The 12,691-nt window shown below is 38.2% G+C and overlaps 1 protein-coding gene across 9 annotated transcripts in view; it reads right to left on the bottom strand.

The window, feature by feature from the left end:
* Positions 1–12,691, bottom strand: part of LOC106061485 (multiple epidermal growth factor-like domains protein 6) — a 204,020-nt gene that overhangs the window by 135,112 nt on the left and 56,217 nt on the right. For all 9 annotated transcript variants that reach the window (XM_056007535.1, XM_056007537.1, XM_056007543.1 and 6 more), the window contains exon 4: positions 7,341–7,450. In XM_056007535.1, coding sequence (XP_055863510.1) covers positions 7,341–7,450 — 110 coding nt within the window. The remainder of the gene's footprint in view (positions 1–7,340; positions 7,451–12,691) is intronic.

The raw sequence follows: 12,691 nt of genomic DNA, 5'->3' as shown, positions 1-12,691 counted from the left end.
AAGCGCATTGAGTTTGAAACGAAGGTTACTACTTGAGGAAGACTACAAAGATCATAGAACTAATCATACCCAATGATATGGCCTGGCCTGAATCAGAAAGCTACACTTTAAAGTTTAACAAGAGGATCAGGCCAATGAGTCAACTTTACTTTAAAGTTTTACGAGACGATCAAGCCAATGAGTCAACTTTACTTTAAAGTTTTACGAGACGATCAGTCCAATGAGTCAACTTTACTTTAAAGTTTTACGAGACGATCAGGCCAATGAGTCAACTTTACTTTAAAGTTTTACGAGACGATCAAGCCAATGAGTCAACTTTACTTTAAAGTTTTACGAGACGATCAGGCCAATGAGTCAACTTTACTTTAAAGTTTTACGAGACGATCAGGCCAATGAGTCAACTTTACTTTAAAGTTTTACGAGACGATCAAGCCAATGAGTCAACTTTACTTTAAAGTTTTACGAGACGATCAAGCCAATGAGTCAACTTCGCTTTAAAGTTTTACGAGACGATCAAGCCAATAAGTCAACTTCACACTAAAGTTGTACGATACGTTCAAGTCATTAAGTCAACTTTACTTAAAGTTTTACGAGAGGATCAGGTCTACATGTCAACTTTACTTAAAGTTTTACGAGAGGATCAGGTCATCAAGTGAACTACACTTTAAAGCTTTATGAAATAATCAGGCCAACAAGTCAACTTCACTATTAAGTTTTACGAAAGGTCAACAAGTCAGCTTCACTCAAAAGCTTTCAGACGTTTCTCCAGAAATGAAAATTATTACGTCCTAAGACAAAACCCCCTAAAGGACGAGTGGGGATGAGCCCAAGACCACCGTAACGACAGTTCAGAGTGCATGCCACGCAGCCATTTACGAAGCTGTTATGTATCCAGGAAATCGAATAAACAAGTAACAGAAACAAAAACACATATTTAACACGAGATGGTCTCAACTTTTTCACCTAGACCTGATTTTAAGTTTAAATTAACCTATTCTCAATTTTAAATTTACACCTGTAAAAAAAACACGTACACTCAAGCGCTCAGACACTTCCAAACGTGGCCCATGGCGACAAAAAGGTGAGTCGCTGAAACAATAGGTAAATAAACATGCAAGAATTTTTTTCTCCCTACAATGTTATGCTCAGATGATGTGATGAGGAGGAGAGAACATGGGGGGAGGGGGAGAGAGGGGGGGGGGTCCCTTACATCTGCCACTGTTGTCGGACAAGTTTTAGTATCTGCCAACACACTTGCCACTTGTGCTGTTTTATTTCTCAAACCTTTTTCAGACACGGAAGATGCCAATGGGGCAAAGAGGAGATGTTGAACATGGCACAAAGGTGAGGCGGGGTAAACTTGGCCGACAGGCCGCACAGGTAATACAGCGTTTAGAACAGGGAGGAATGTTGGAATGAGCCACAATTAGTTCTATCCATAGCCTCCTGTTTCTTAGGCTCTGGTCAACGTGCAGTTCGAGCTGACCGCTCAGAAACTCAAGAAATTCTAGATCTAGTTCTATGCGATTGCAATTAAAATATTACAGCTCCTATAACAATATAAAGAGAGAGAGAGAGACAGACAGAGAGAGACAGACAGACAGATAGATAGATAGATAGATAGATAGATAGATAGATAGATAGATAGATAGATAGATAGATAGATAGATAGATAGATAGATAGATAGATAGATAGATAGATAGATAGATAGATAGATAGATAGATATCCAGCGGCAGACTACGCTTTGTCCACGTAAGATTCACAGGAAAAAATGGCGCCTAGTCGGAAGCGCCAAATCTGTATTAATCTATATATGTAAATAAATAGATGGGCAAGCCCACGGACGGACGGACGGGCAGACAAACAGAAAACAGATAGATAGCTATTTATAACGAGAGATAGAGAGAGATAAAGAAAAAGAGACAGAGTGAAAGAGAAAGAATGCGCCAGAGAAGAGAGAGAGAGAGAGGGAGAGGGAGAGAGAGAGACGGGCAATTATTTCGCATAGGGCCAGTCGGCCCAGTATGAAGAGTTACCTATCAAAACTACACATTTGAGGCCTCGAAGGCTTATGTACTCTTAAGAAACAGTGTCGACTGAACCTTGAAGATAAGTCCCTGTATCTACGTTACTGGTACCGTAGGCCTTATGATGAACTGTGACTAATGATCTTTTCGCATTTTTTTTTATTGTGTGTTACCTAAGACTGTTTACCAGTTCTGTTGTTGTCTTCGGTGGTCTGTCAGGGTCGAACTGACATGCAAAGATCTCAAACAGATTCAGCAGATGATAATCTAAGCGGTAAACATTTGTCAACGGCAGGCGTGGCTGGAGCGGACGACATACCAGACAGCGTGCAGGATTAAGGTGCCCTGATACCCGCGTCAGATTGGAATGACGAAATAAATTAAAAAAAAAAAAAAAAAGTTTGTGACATACGTTGACCTTCAAAGTGCTTTCAATGACCTGATTCACACAAGCAGCAACTGAACACTAGGTTGCAGCAGACGGTACAAAACCTGACACTAAGCAGCACTCTGCCTGTCTCACTTTAAACAAAAACAAATCGACATCGTGGTACCCGCTTTGTAAATGAAATCTATTCATTAACTCTTTCTCTCCGTAATTATTTTTCTCGTTCTGCTAGTATTATTCGCTTTGCTCATTTGTATTTCACTCTCCTGTTAGGGTTAAACTTCAATAACTTTTTTGTTTGTTATCAGAAAATGTTATTTGGTATTGAATTATTGGAGAATTCATGCTCTTTTTACACAAACTCAAAGTTTATAAATCTAGAAACCAATTTAGTTTAATGGGAGTCAATTTAACGTTGGCATCGTCAATTAGGAGAGAAAGAGTTAAATAATTTTAAGCAATATAAATGCCTGGAATCGATTACTGTTCATTATTACGACGTAAAAAAAAAACAGTCTCAAGGTCGCCAATTACAAACCAAAAATTTCCCAGAAAGCACTGAAATTTTTATGTAAGAGCTAAACATAGCTCATAAAGCCCAATGGAGCTAAAACATAGACGCAACTATAATCCAGATATTTTATGTATGTTACCTTCACCAAGCACTAAGTAAAAAGTTAAGTTCCCCTTTCAGACCTTGTGGTCAATAGGTCAGATGATGTAAAGGTCATCTGATTCTGTGGCCTACCGTTTACGAGGGGGGTCGTGGCCAGCACAACGACCAACCGCCTTTACTTTTATCCAACTGATGTCAGGTACCCATTAGAGGTGGGTGGACCCAGAGGCGCCCAAGGATCCCAAAATAAAAAATCCCAGTCTTTAACCGGATTCGAACCCGGGACCCCCGGTTTGGAACACCCAAACGCTCAGTCACCGAACCAACAACTAGCAAATGCAAAAACAAATTTTGTTCAATATCGAAGATTTCTCCGATTAGTTATAAATGTCAAGGACGCTAAAAAAAAATTTAAAAAAAAAAAAGTGTTAACATCCCAATGCCTTGTAGTCCAACTTATTATCAAATCACCTTTTATAAATCCAGATCATCGCCCATTTGTATTTAAAAAGATTGTGAGCAACAGAGCACAATCCAATGCCCCCTTCATATTGACATTATATTCTACTACTAACAGAAGAGCTTTGAACATTTATCGATATGGTGCTTACAGCCACGTGTAATATATATATATATAATATATATATATATATATATATATATATATATATATATATATATATATATATACATCATTTACCTGAAATAAAAAAGCTTTTCAAAACCTGCATTATTTTGTATACTGGATACACTAAAAAAGCTAGCTATTTCTTTAGTTTTCGCGTTATGTATGAAAATCTTCACTGCACGACATAGAGACAGTGGCGTGGCTAGGATGGGAAAGGAGGAAAAGGGAGAATGGAAAATCCCTTAAGTGGGGGCCCCCAAATGAGTTTTTTTTTTTCATTAATTATTTAATACTACGTAAAATGCAGGGGCCCTCAAAGAGGTCAAGTCCCCCGGGCCTCCAAATAATGAACAATTCCTAGCTACGCCTATGAATAGAGATAACATTAAAATAAACTGAGTGCGAAGAGCAAAAGTTTGAGAACCTTCAAGCAATGACCAAATTCACCTGTCCAAAAAAAAAAAAAAAAAGTTCCAGAAATTATGATCTTCCGCTTACATGTATTTCAATATTCTTCTGTGTCACAGGTTGAAGTGATAGATCTTTCAACAACAAGAACAAAAAAAATGTAATTTTGTTCCTAGTGATTTACAGTCCACACAGTACAGTGCGAATGTTGGCGCAATTGAAACACGTATTGCAGAGTTGCAAGTCAGAAGTAAATCTTGCTTCTGACACCAAATTTAGATTTCAAGAAGCTTATTGCTCCAAGTGATGACAACAGAATCTGGAAACTAGATTCAGCTGTTTTTGTTATGTTGGTGTTATACTTTTGACTCCCCCCTCCCACGCCCCCCTTTCCTGAAAAAAAATCAAAAGATTGCCGTGCTTATTTCCCTTGAACATTTTCAAGCTACTGGAACTTTGCAAGAGATATTGAAAATTTACAAAGATGGCGGGCAAACTATAAATAGCAAGTTTTTTTCGTGTGTGTATCCGGCGTACTAATTGTTTGGTGTTTGTTTTACACATTTCGGGATATTCCATCAGAGTTGAAGATAAATTTATTTCCTAGTCCAAAATTGGCGCAGGTCAACGGGGGATGGCAGCGGGCAGGGTTTGAACGCGGGACCATTGAGAGGACTAGGCAGCTATCTAATAATTGCAGCATGGAGACAGACTGTATCTGCTGGTACGAACATCGCCGAGTGCAAAAGACACGAAGCTGCAGAAGTCAAGAGAAAGAAGAACAAAGCTGCCCTGTCAGCTAGCCCTGGGAGAGATGCATATACATCCACGAACTCCCAAACTCTGCCGCTCCAGAAGTGGCTTGATCAGTCACTCCAGATTCTGCCCCCCGTCTCAAGACGAAACCAAAGCCAGTGACTCATATGGCGCATCCAATGTCTTCCTAGGCAGAAGGAGCCATGAATATATAAGCTATGTGTTGTTTTTTTTTTTACATATAACAATTTCTGTGCATGTTTTAGCTCAGCCGAATTAAAATTTTCTGAAAGCTTTTTCGTTTTTAGCACAAGATCATTTCAATATGAAGGAAACATTAGACTTTCACTCCATAGTTTGGGACATATTTCAAAACAAAGGGCCACCAACTAGCAATAATAAAAGAGACTTGATACAAAAAAATCAAGTGTCACGCATTCAGATAGTTTTTATCACCAACTTCACCTTTACCTATCATTTAGTCTGTAGAACTGTTTGGGCACCACACAAGATCCGTTGACCGTTTTTCTCCATTCCTCTCTGTCTATTGCTTTGAATAGAATTTCCTTCAGTGACAGGCCCGTCCATTCTTATATGTTGTCTTCCCTTCGCTTTCTTCTGTCTCTTCTCTTTTTTTTTTGCCTGGTTCTGTTCCCTGGGGGAAGGTCTTGGCGAACCCTGAGGAACTTGTGACTTGGCCATAGAGTTTGAGTTTTCCGTTTTTTCAACAATGGTTAGCGGGTCATCGTGAGGTCCAATGGCTGTATTAATCCTGTTTTTAATCTCTTTATTTTTGTGATGCAGTCTTTTTAAAGTGATAATGTATTTATTATAGCTCATTTTTTTTTATTTAGGTAATAGTAAAGATAAATTTAGTGTCATTGACATTATTTAGTTTAGAGTCAAAATCTCCTAAACTAAATGAAAATGCCGCTTGAAAAGAAAAAAAAATAAACATTGAGAAAATGAAGGGCTTTGAATGACTTCAACTATGGAGACATGCATTAGAACAAAACAAAACCAGAACAGATTCGACATAAAGTGAGGCAAGCTGACACCCCTCTACCCTGTTTGAGAGCAATGTTTAAGTAGAGCGTCTAGCAAGTGAAATAGAAAATACCTAGGATAACTCCCTCCGTCCGAGTTGCAAAAATAAAAGAGTGATCTTTCCATTCTGTCCAAACTCTTGAGCGTGCTCTGTCGCCTCGATAGTTACTAGAGAGTAGATTACTCTCTCCCCCCCCCCCCCTATTTTTTAACGTGAGGTAGAAATAATAATAAAAACAAAGAGTGCTATTGCAACGGTCCTGCCCTGCTATGTTGTGTCTACGTGTTCTCCCCCCCCCCCCCCTCTTGTTTTCTCGTGGACTATCCGCAGAGTGATCTTTCCATTACTTCTTGTTTAAACTCTTGAGGGAAGAAGAGAATTATATATATAGAAGAAGAAGATAAATACTTTTTAAACAAGTAAATTATAAAAAAAAAATTTTTTTCTTAAAAAAGCAACAACAAAGTTTATCCAAAGCGGGAGAACTTCGTCCTTAAAACTAAATCTACCATATGTACTAGTTATGTTCCTTATTCGATATCAAAAAAAAAATAACAATAATTAATTCACTAATTGAGTATTTTTGTTTATTGATTCATGTTTTGTTAGGTACAATAAATAATTATTGAGCCTAAAGTATCAACTTGATCGGAGAATGCGGGAGGGAGAAATAGCGTTAACAATTATTTAAGTGGACTTAACCCAACAAATTTAGCCATATCTGTGAATACTGAAGTATTAGTTTCCCTGTTGTTGTTAAACAAAATAATGAATTACCAGTAATTATTTTTCTTGGTTACTTTTTTTTCATTGATTCATGTCTTGTCTGCGTCAAAGAATAGTTGTGCAAAGTTTCAGCTTGATCCGAGAATGGGTGTGGGAGAAATAACGTGTACACACTTTTTACCATACAGACAGACAGACAGACCGACAGAGTGAGCTGATGTAAGCTTCGTAAAAAGGAAAATTTCTCCTTGATACAGCTTATAGAGCGGTAATATTTTGCTCTTAATAACTAATGAATGTTAGATTTAGGAATTATATTTTTTACCCCGCTTCATTCTAAAAGGCCTGTAGATCCAGTCTTAGAAGACTGGTGCGCAAAATGTTCCTGAACGTCTGTTAATGTATTAAACTCTTATTAAATAGGGCCTACATGCAGATATACCCGAAGAAGTAGTCTGTTCAAGATAAAGATTGTCTAGTCCTCTGGCCCAATTTAAATTAAGTTTTTATGCATACTTTGGAAAGTAATAATGGTCAAACTAATCTTTTTCCCAGAGATATACACCAACTGTCAAATTTATAGGAAAATCGTTAGAGCCGTTTTCAAGATCAAAGTCCAGGTTTTTTCCAAACGACGTGTTTGCAAGCTACATAGATGAATTTTAATTCTTTTAAATAGATGTAGCATTAGGTAGCAATGAGTTAATGTTAAATTGAGTCGTAAATAAATATGCTACTCACGGTTATTACAAGAGCTTCCATCTTCGTTCATCCTCCAGCCAGAGCAGCACTTGTACCTCGTGATGTGCTGGGGTTCGTACCTCTCTTTGTACGATGTGTAGTAGTGGACCCTGGAACGGAAAGTTGAAGATGTTTAAATCATGGTTTGCTAAAACATAGCACATGGAGACTGGCCAGTTAAGATTTTGATTCTGTTTTTGCTAGAATAATGCACATACGGCTTAAACAATTACATTCGATTTCGTTTTTCGGCTAGAATAATAGACATAGGACAGGGCAGATTTTAATATCGTTTGTGTCAGAGGCGCAGTGGTTAAGTGGTAAAGTGCTTGGCTTCCGAACTACAGATGCCTGGTTCGAATCCTGGGGAAGATTAAGATTTTTAGTTTCGGCTTCTTTAGGGCGCCTCTGAGACCACCCAGCTCTAACACTAGTTGGGGTAAAGTGAAGGCGGTTGGACGTTGTGCTGGCCACATGACACCCTCGTTAACCGTTGGCCACAGAAACGGGTGACCTTTACATCATCTGTCCCATAGATCACAAGGTCTGAAAGGGGAACTTTACTGGAACATTGGACATAGCAACTTATAGTAAGTTTTTTAGTTCTTTTAGTTTTGTTTGTTACAATAACAATGACAGTTATTGTAAAACGTGTGTAAAATGTTTTGAATGTTCCTTCAGAGTTGAAGATAATCTACTTCCTAGTCCAAACCTCCAGCAGTAAGACGGGTGGTTGCAGCGGGCGGATATGAACCGGGGACAATCAAGTCCACAATCCAGAGCGCATACCGCATGACCAGGAATATTCTTGTTTTCTTTTAAAACATATCATTATAAATATGAAAAGTTTCAACTTGATTCGAGAATGGAAAGTGGGAGAATTAACCCCTTCTCTCCTAACTGACGATACCAGCGTTGATTCCACCAGAATGTGGTAAATAATTACAGAGAGAAAGAGTTAAAGTGTTCCAAATGTGTACAATACAGACAGAGTGAGCTTCGTAAAAAGGTGGGGGGGGGGGGAAGGCTCAGAACAAAACATTTTCTCTGATCAAACAATGATCCTTGGAAAAAAAAATTTTGACAAATATTTAAAGGATTAATCCTTGTGTGAGGAGCTTTTATTAGCGATTCAATAAGGACATTTGCATTGCATTAATCGTCTTCTTGTTGTCTTTTCTACTTCTTCTCGGTTTTCATATGTATGTGGTGTAGAGACGCACTTCCGGTGACTGCTAGTGAACGCACAATTATGACGACATCAATTCAAAACGAGACTAGAGTGTAAGCGTAGCTAAACGGACAGCTGAGTCTATCCTTTCATAGAGGTAACCAGTGGCGTAACATCCATGGCGCGAAGGGGTTCATTGAACCCGGGCCCACGACCATTAGGGGCCAACAACCTCTGGCGTAACAATTATGGCACGACGAAGGGGTTCATTGTGCTTGAACCCACGATTAAGACCAGTTGGGGCGCAGATGAACATTGGGGGCCCACATGACCAGTTGGGACCCAGATTAGCGCTCGAGATGACACCAAAGTGAAAATAAAAGTGTACTTTTGTGAAAACAGATTTTAAAAAAGGTCGCTTGATTGTAAAAACATTGACTTCTAAGACTTGTAGAGAGTCATAACTAAAACCTATTGACATTATTACACACAAAAAAGTACGATACTTACACTGGTATTGGAATGTCTTTTGATAAATGTACCAATACATTCAGATTACTCAATGTTTTCACGCACACTAAATTTGTCGTATTGTGGGGAGTGGGGGGGGGGGGGCACCGAGACATTCTTGAACCCGGGCCCCTGGGTACCTTGCTACTAGTGACTGAGACTAGACTGTTACCTTTTTGGATTAAACGTTTCTATTCTATATGCACCTGTTGATTTGGTTTATTTGTTTTGATCTGTGTGTCAAGAGTAATACCACCCGTATAGAAACACGCTAGCAGTACAAATTCTACAGACCCAGATTTTACACCTCTTTACACTGGGTCATAGCGTTTGTTCTAAATCTGAGATAAACTACAGCAGTGCTGTCCAGATCAGGCAAGTCTCCACTGACATTGTCGTATTAAAAGAATACCTTTTAACCAATGTTCGATCAATGTTTTAATGCAGGTACTTGATAGGCATTAGCGGGCGTAGCAGCATTGTAGCATGAGTGACCGGTCGGGGATTTTAAACATCCAAAACATGTGTAGCCTCATTTTGATTTCTTGTTCGAAGGCTAATAATCATTTGTTTATTTACACGCTAATATTATGGTGGGGTGTTATTTATTTATTATTTTGCTTTGGTTTCGGGGTGAGACTGTTACTATTGAAGGACGTGTGGTGGCTGAGGGTTACAGCGCTCGGCTTTCGTACCGAAGTGTCTCGATTTCGAATCTCAGTAAAACTAGGATTTTAAGTTTCAAGATCTTCAGGACGCACCTGAGTCCAAGCTAACTATGAATACCTGACATTAGTTGGGGAAAGTAAATGAGGTTGGCCGTTGTGCTGGTTACGTTACGACCTCGTGAAACGTTGGCCATAGAAAGAATCGACCTTCACATTTACTTCCTATAGATCTCTAAGTCTGAAATGTTTTTTTTTTTGTTTTTTTTTATACTTTTTACTATTAAATGTTGTTGGGCTGGACTTTCCGCAAAGTCAGATTTGAAGTCAGATTTGAAGTCAGATTTGAAGTCAGATTTGAAGTCAGATTTGTAAACATAGTATTTAAAGTAAAGTTCCCCTTGGGTGGACTCAGAGGCACTCAAGGATCCCGAAATTAAAAATCCTAGTCTTCACCAGGATTCGAACCCGGGACCCCGGTTCAGACGCCAAGCGCCTTACCGCTCAGCCACCGCGCCTCCAAACATAGTATTGGGGAGCACAAAAAACCCTTCCTTACTGACAAGTGACAGATACACAACAGATATAAAATTGCAATGGGGAAGAACTTCGCGACGTGTCTGTAAAGAGATACATACATTGATTGGCACAAGTAGCTTCCAGACCCACAGGTAGATAAGAAGATAGCTGGGTGGGTAAACCATTCAAAATGCTGTGTTGTTTTTTTTAACTACAATATGTGGGTGGAAAGATCGGATATTTCCGATGTTGTTTTGCTTTCATTTTCCAGGCCAACTGTTGCCAGCTTCTATTCATTTTTGTGTACCTGCAAGTACATGGGAAAAGGGGGGGGGGCGATATATTTTTAGAAAGTGACCCCACCATCACCTCCACGAGTGATCCAAATCTAGAACATCACATGACCGAGGCAGACGCTACACGACTATATATAAAACAATATATTATCTCAAAACACGCAACAGAAGTGTTAAATCAAATTTCGCAGGTGAGTTCAAGGGTTCTAGCGCAACTACTTTTGAGTTTCAGAAGAAAAAAAACATTTTATTTTCAACAGTCTTTAAAAAAAAGAAAATTTGCAAGTTAAATGGACCACAAGAATGCTGATATTAGCGAGTAAAATGACCACAAGAATGCAGATATTAGAGGCTAAAATGACAACTAGAATGCTTTTGGAGAGTAAAATGACCACTAGAATGCTGATATTAGCGACTAAAATAACCACTAGAATGCTGATATTAGCGACTAAAATGACCACTAGAATGCAGATATTAGCGAGTAAAATGACCACTAGAATGCTGATATTAGCGAGTAAATTATTACCACTAGAATGCAGATATTAGTGACTAAAATGACCACAAGAATGCTGATATTAGCGAGTAAAATGACCACCAGAATGCTGATATTAGCGGGTAAAAAGACATCTGAGTAACATAGCTATCAATCTATTGCAGCTGAAAATTTCTTGGTCTACCTCGTTGTCGAAACGAAAAAAATTTTTAAAGCTCCAAAAGTTTGGCAGTTCAAGTAGTGATTCTGTTCAAAGATACTTATATCATGAGAGGTCTAGACATTAAACAAAAAAATATTTCAATAAAATGTACAATTACAATAAATAAAATAAATAAATCTAAAAATAAAATTTTGCTGATTCCGAAAAAAGGGCAAAAAACTTTAGCTAATGTTTGCTTTTCCTTTATTTAAAACGCCAGAACCCACTTCAAAGTTCCTCATACCTTAAGGCCTTTCGTGGTCATTAGTCGTTTGGGTAAAGAATGGGGCATTTTTGTTTTTACAATACCTCTGTTCAAATCAGAACTTCGTGGATGGTGGAGGAATAATTATTAGCTTGTTGGCCACACGGGGGAAAACTCTATTTTGACTTATCATTTAGCAACTAAAAAACACAAATGAAATAAAGTTAAATATGGCTAGAAGTCTAACTTCAGAATTCTCTAAGTCTAGATCCAAGATCGGTTTTGAAAGGACAATCGCGATCATGAAAGGACTACCGCTTTCGGGAATTATATATATTTATTTTATTTCATTTCAGAGTCCAGTCTTATAGATCTGTTCATTTCAAGACATTTTTGAAAATTGACACAACCAATTTTAAGTGTTAAAATGACATCATACAAAATAACCGTGATTGAAAACGATGTATCAATTATCGAATACAAAGCAACATGCACCGCAGTTGAATAACTAAATAATGAAACATTGTTATGTATTTATAAAGATTTATATCTCTTTGAGATCCACTTGATTGGTTTATTTCTCTTTTTCTGGTTCGCAGCCATACATTTTTTTTTTATATGTCTTCACGTCTGCTAAAAATCTATAAATAGAACCAACAAGTTTTGGAAAAATCATTAAGTCCTGTGCTGAGGCAGCTTTAATGAATGTGTATGTGTGTGTGTGTGTGTGTATGCGCGTGTGCGAGATTGAGCAACGACTTTTATTATGCTATCTACGTTATAGAGGAATTTAAAAGTATATATCAATGCTTCAAGTCTCAGAAAAAAAAGTTTAAAAACTTCGAAACTGCTTTTTTTTCTACTTTTATCTGTTGCTAAAAAAAAAATTTTGCATTGGCGATTTACACTTCTGCATACATAGGAATGAGCAGACTTATACACACACACACGAGCTATCTCCCTCCTGCCTTCTCTATCCCTCCCGCCAGCTTTCTTTCTCTCCCTCTCTCCCCATATAATTTACTCTTGGCACATTTTCAAAGGAATAAAATGAGTCTATAAGATGTTTAGCGTTAATTGGATGACAGTTTTTTTTTTAAAGACCTAGCGATTATTACTCACGATAGTTCGGTGTAGCCAGCACAATTACTTTCCTAGTTTATCTAACCTCTGCAGCCAACATGTACACATAGAGATATGCAAAATGTTCCCCTTTCAGACCTTGTGGTCTATAGGGCAGATGATGTAAAGGCCATCTATTTCTGTGGCCTAAGGCTAACGAGAGTGTCT

This window comes from Biomphalaria glabrata, chromosome 13, assembly GCF_947242115.1.
Source record: "Biomphalaria glabrata chromosome 13, xgBioGlab47.1, whole genome shotgun sequence".
Classification (NCBI taxonomy): Eukaryota; Metazoa; Mollusca; class Gastropoda; family Planorbidae; genus Biomphalaria; species Biomphalaria glabrata.
The sequence above is the reverse complement of the archived record's forward strand: the minus strand, read 5'-3'. Positions and strand labels throughout refer to the sequence as shown.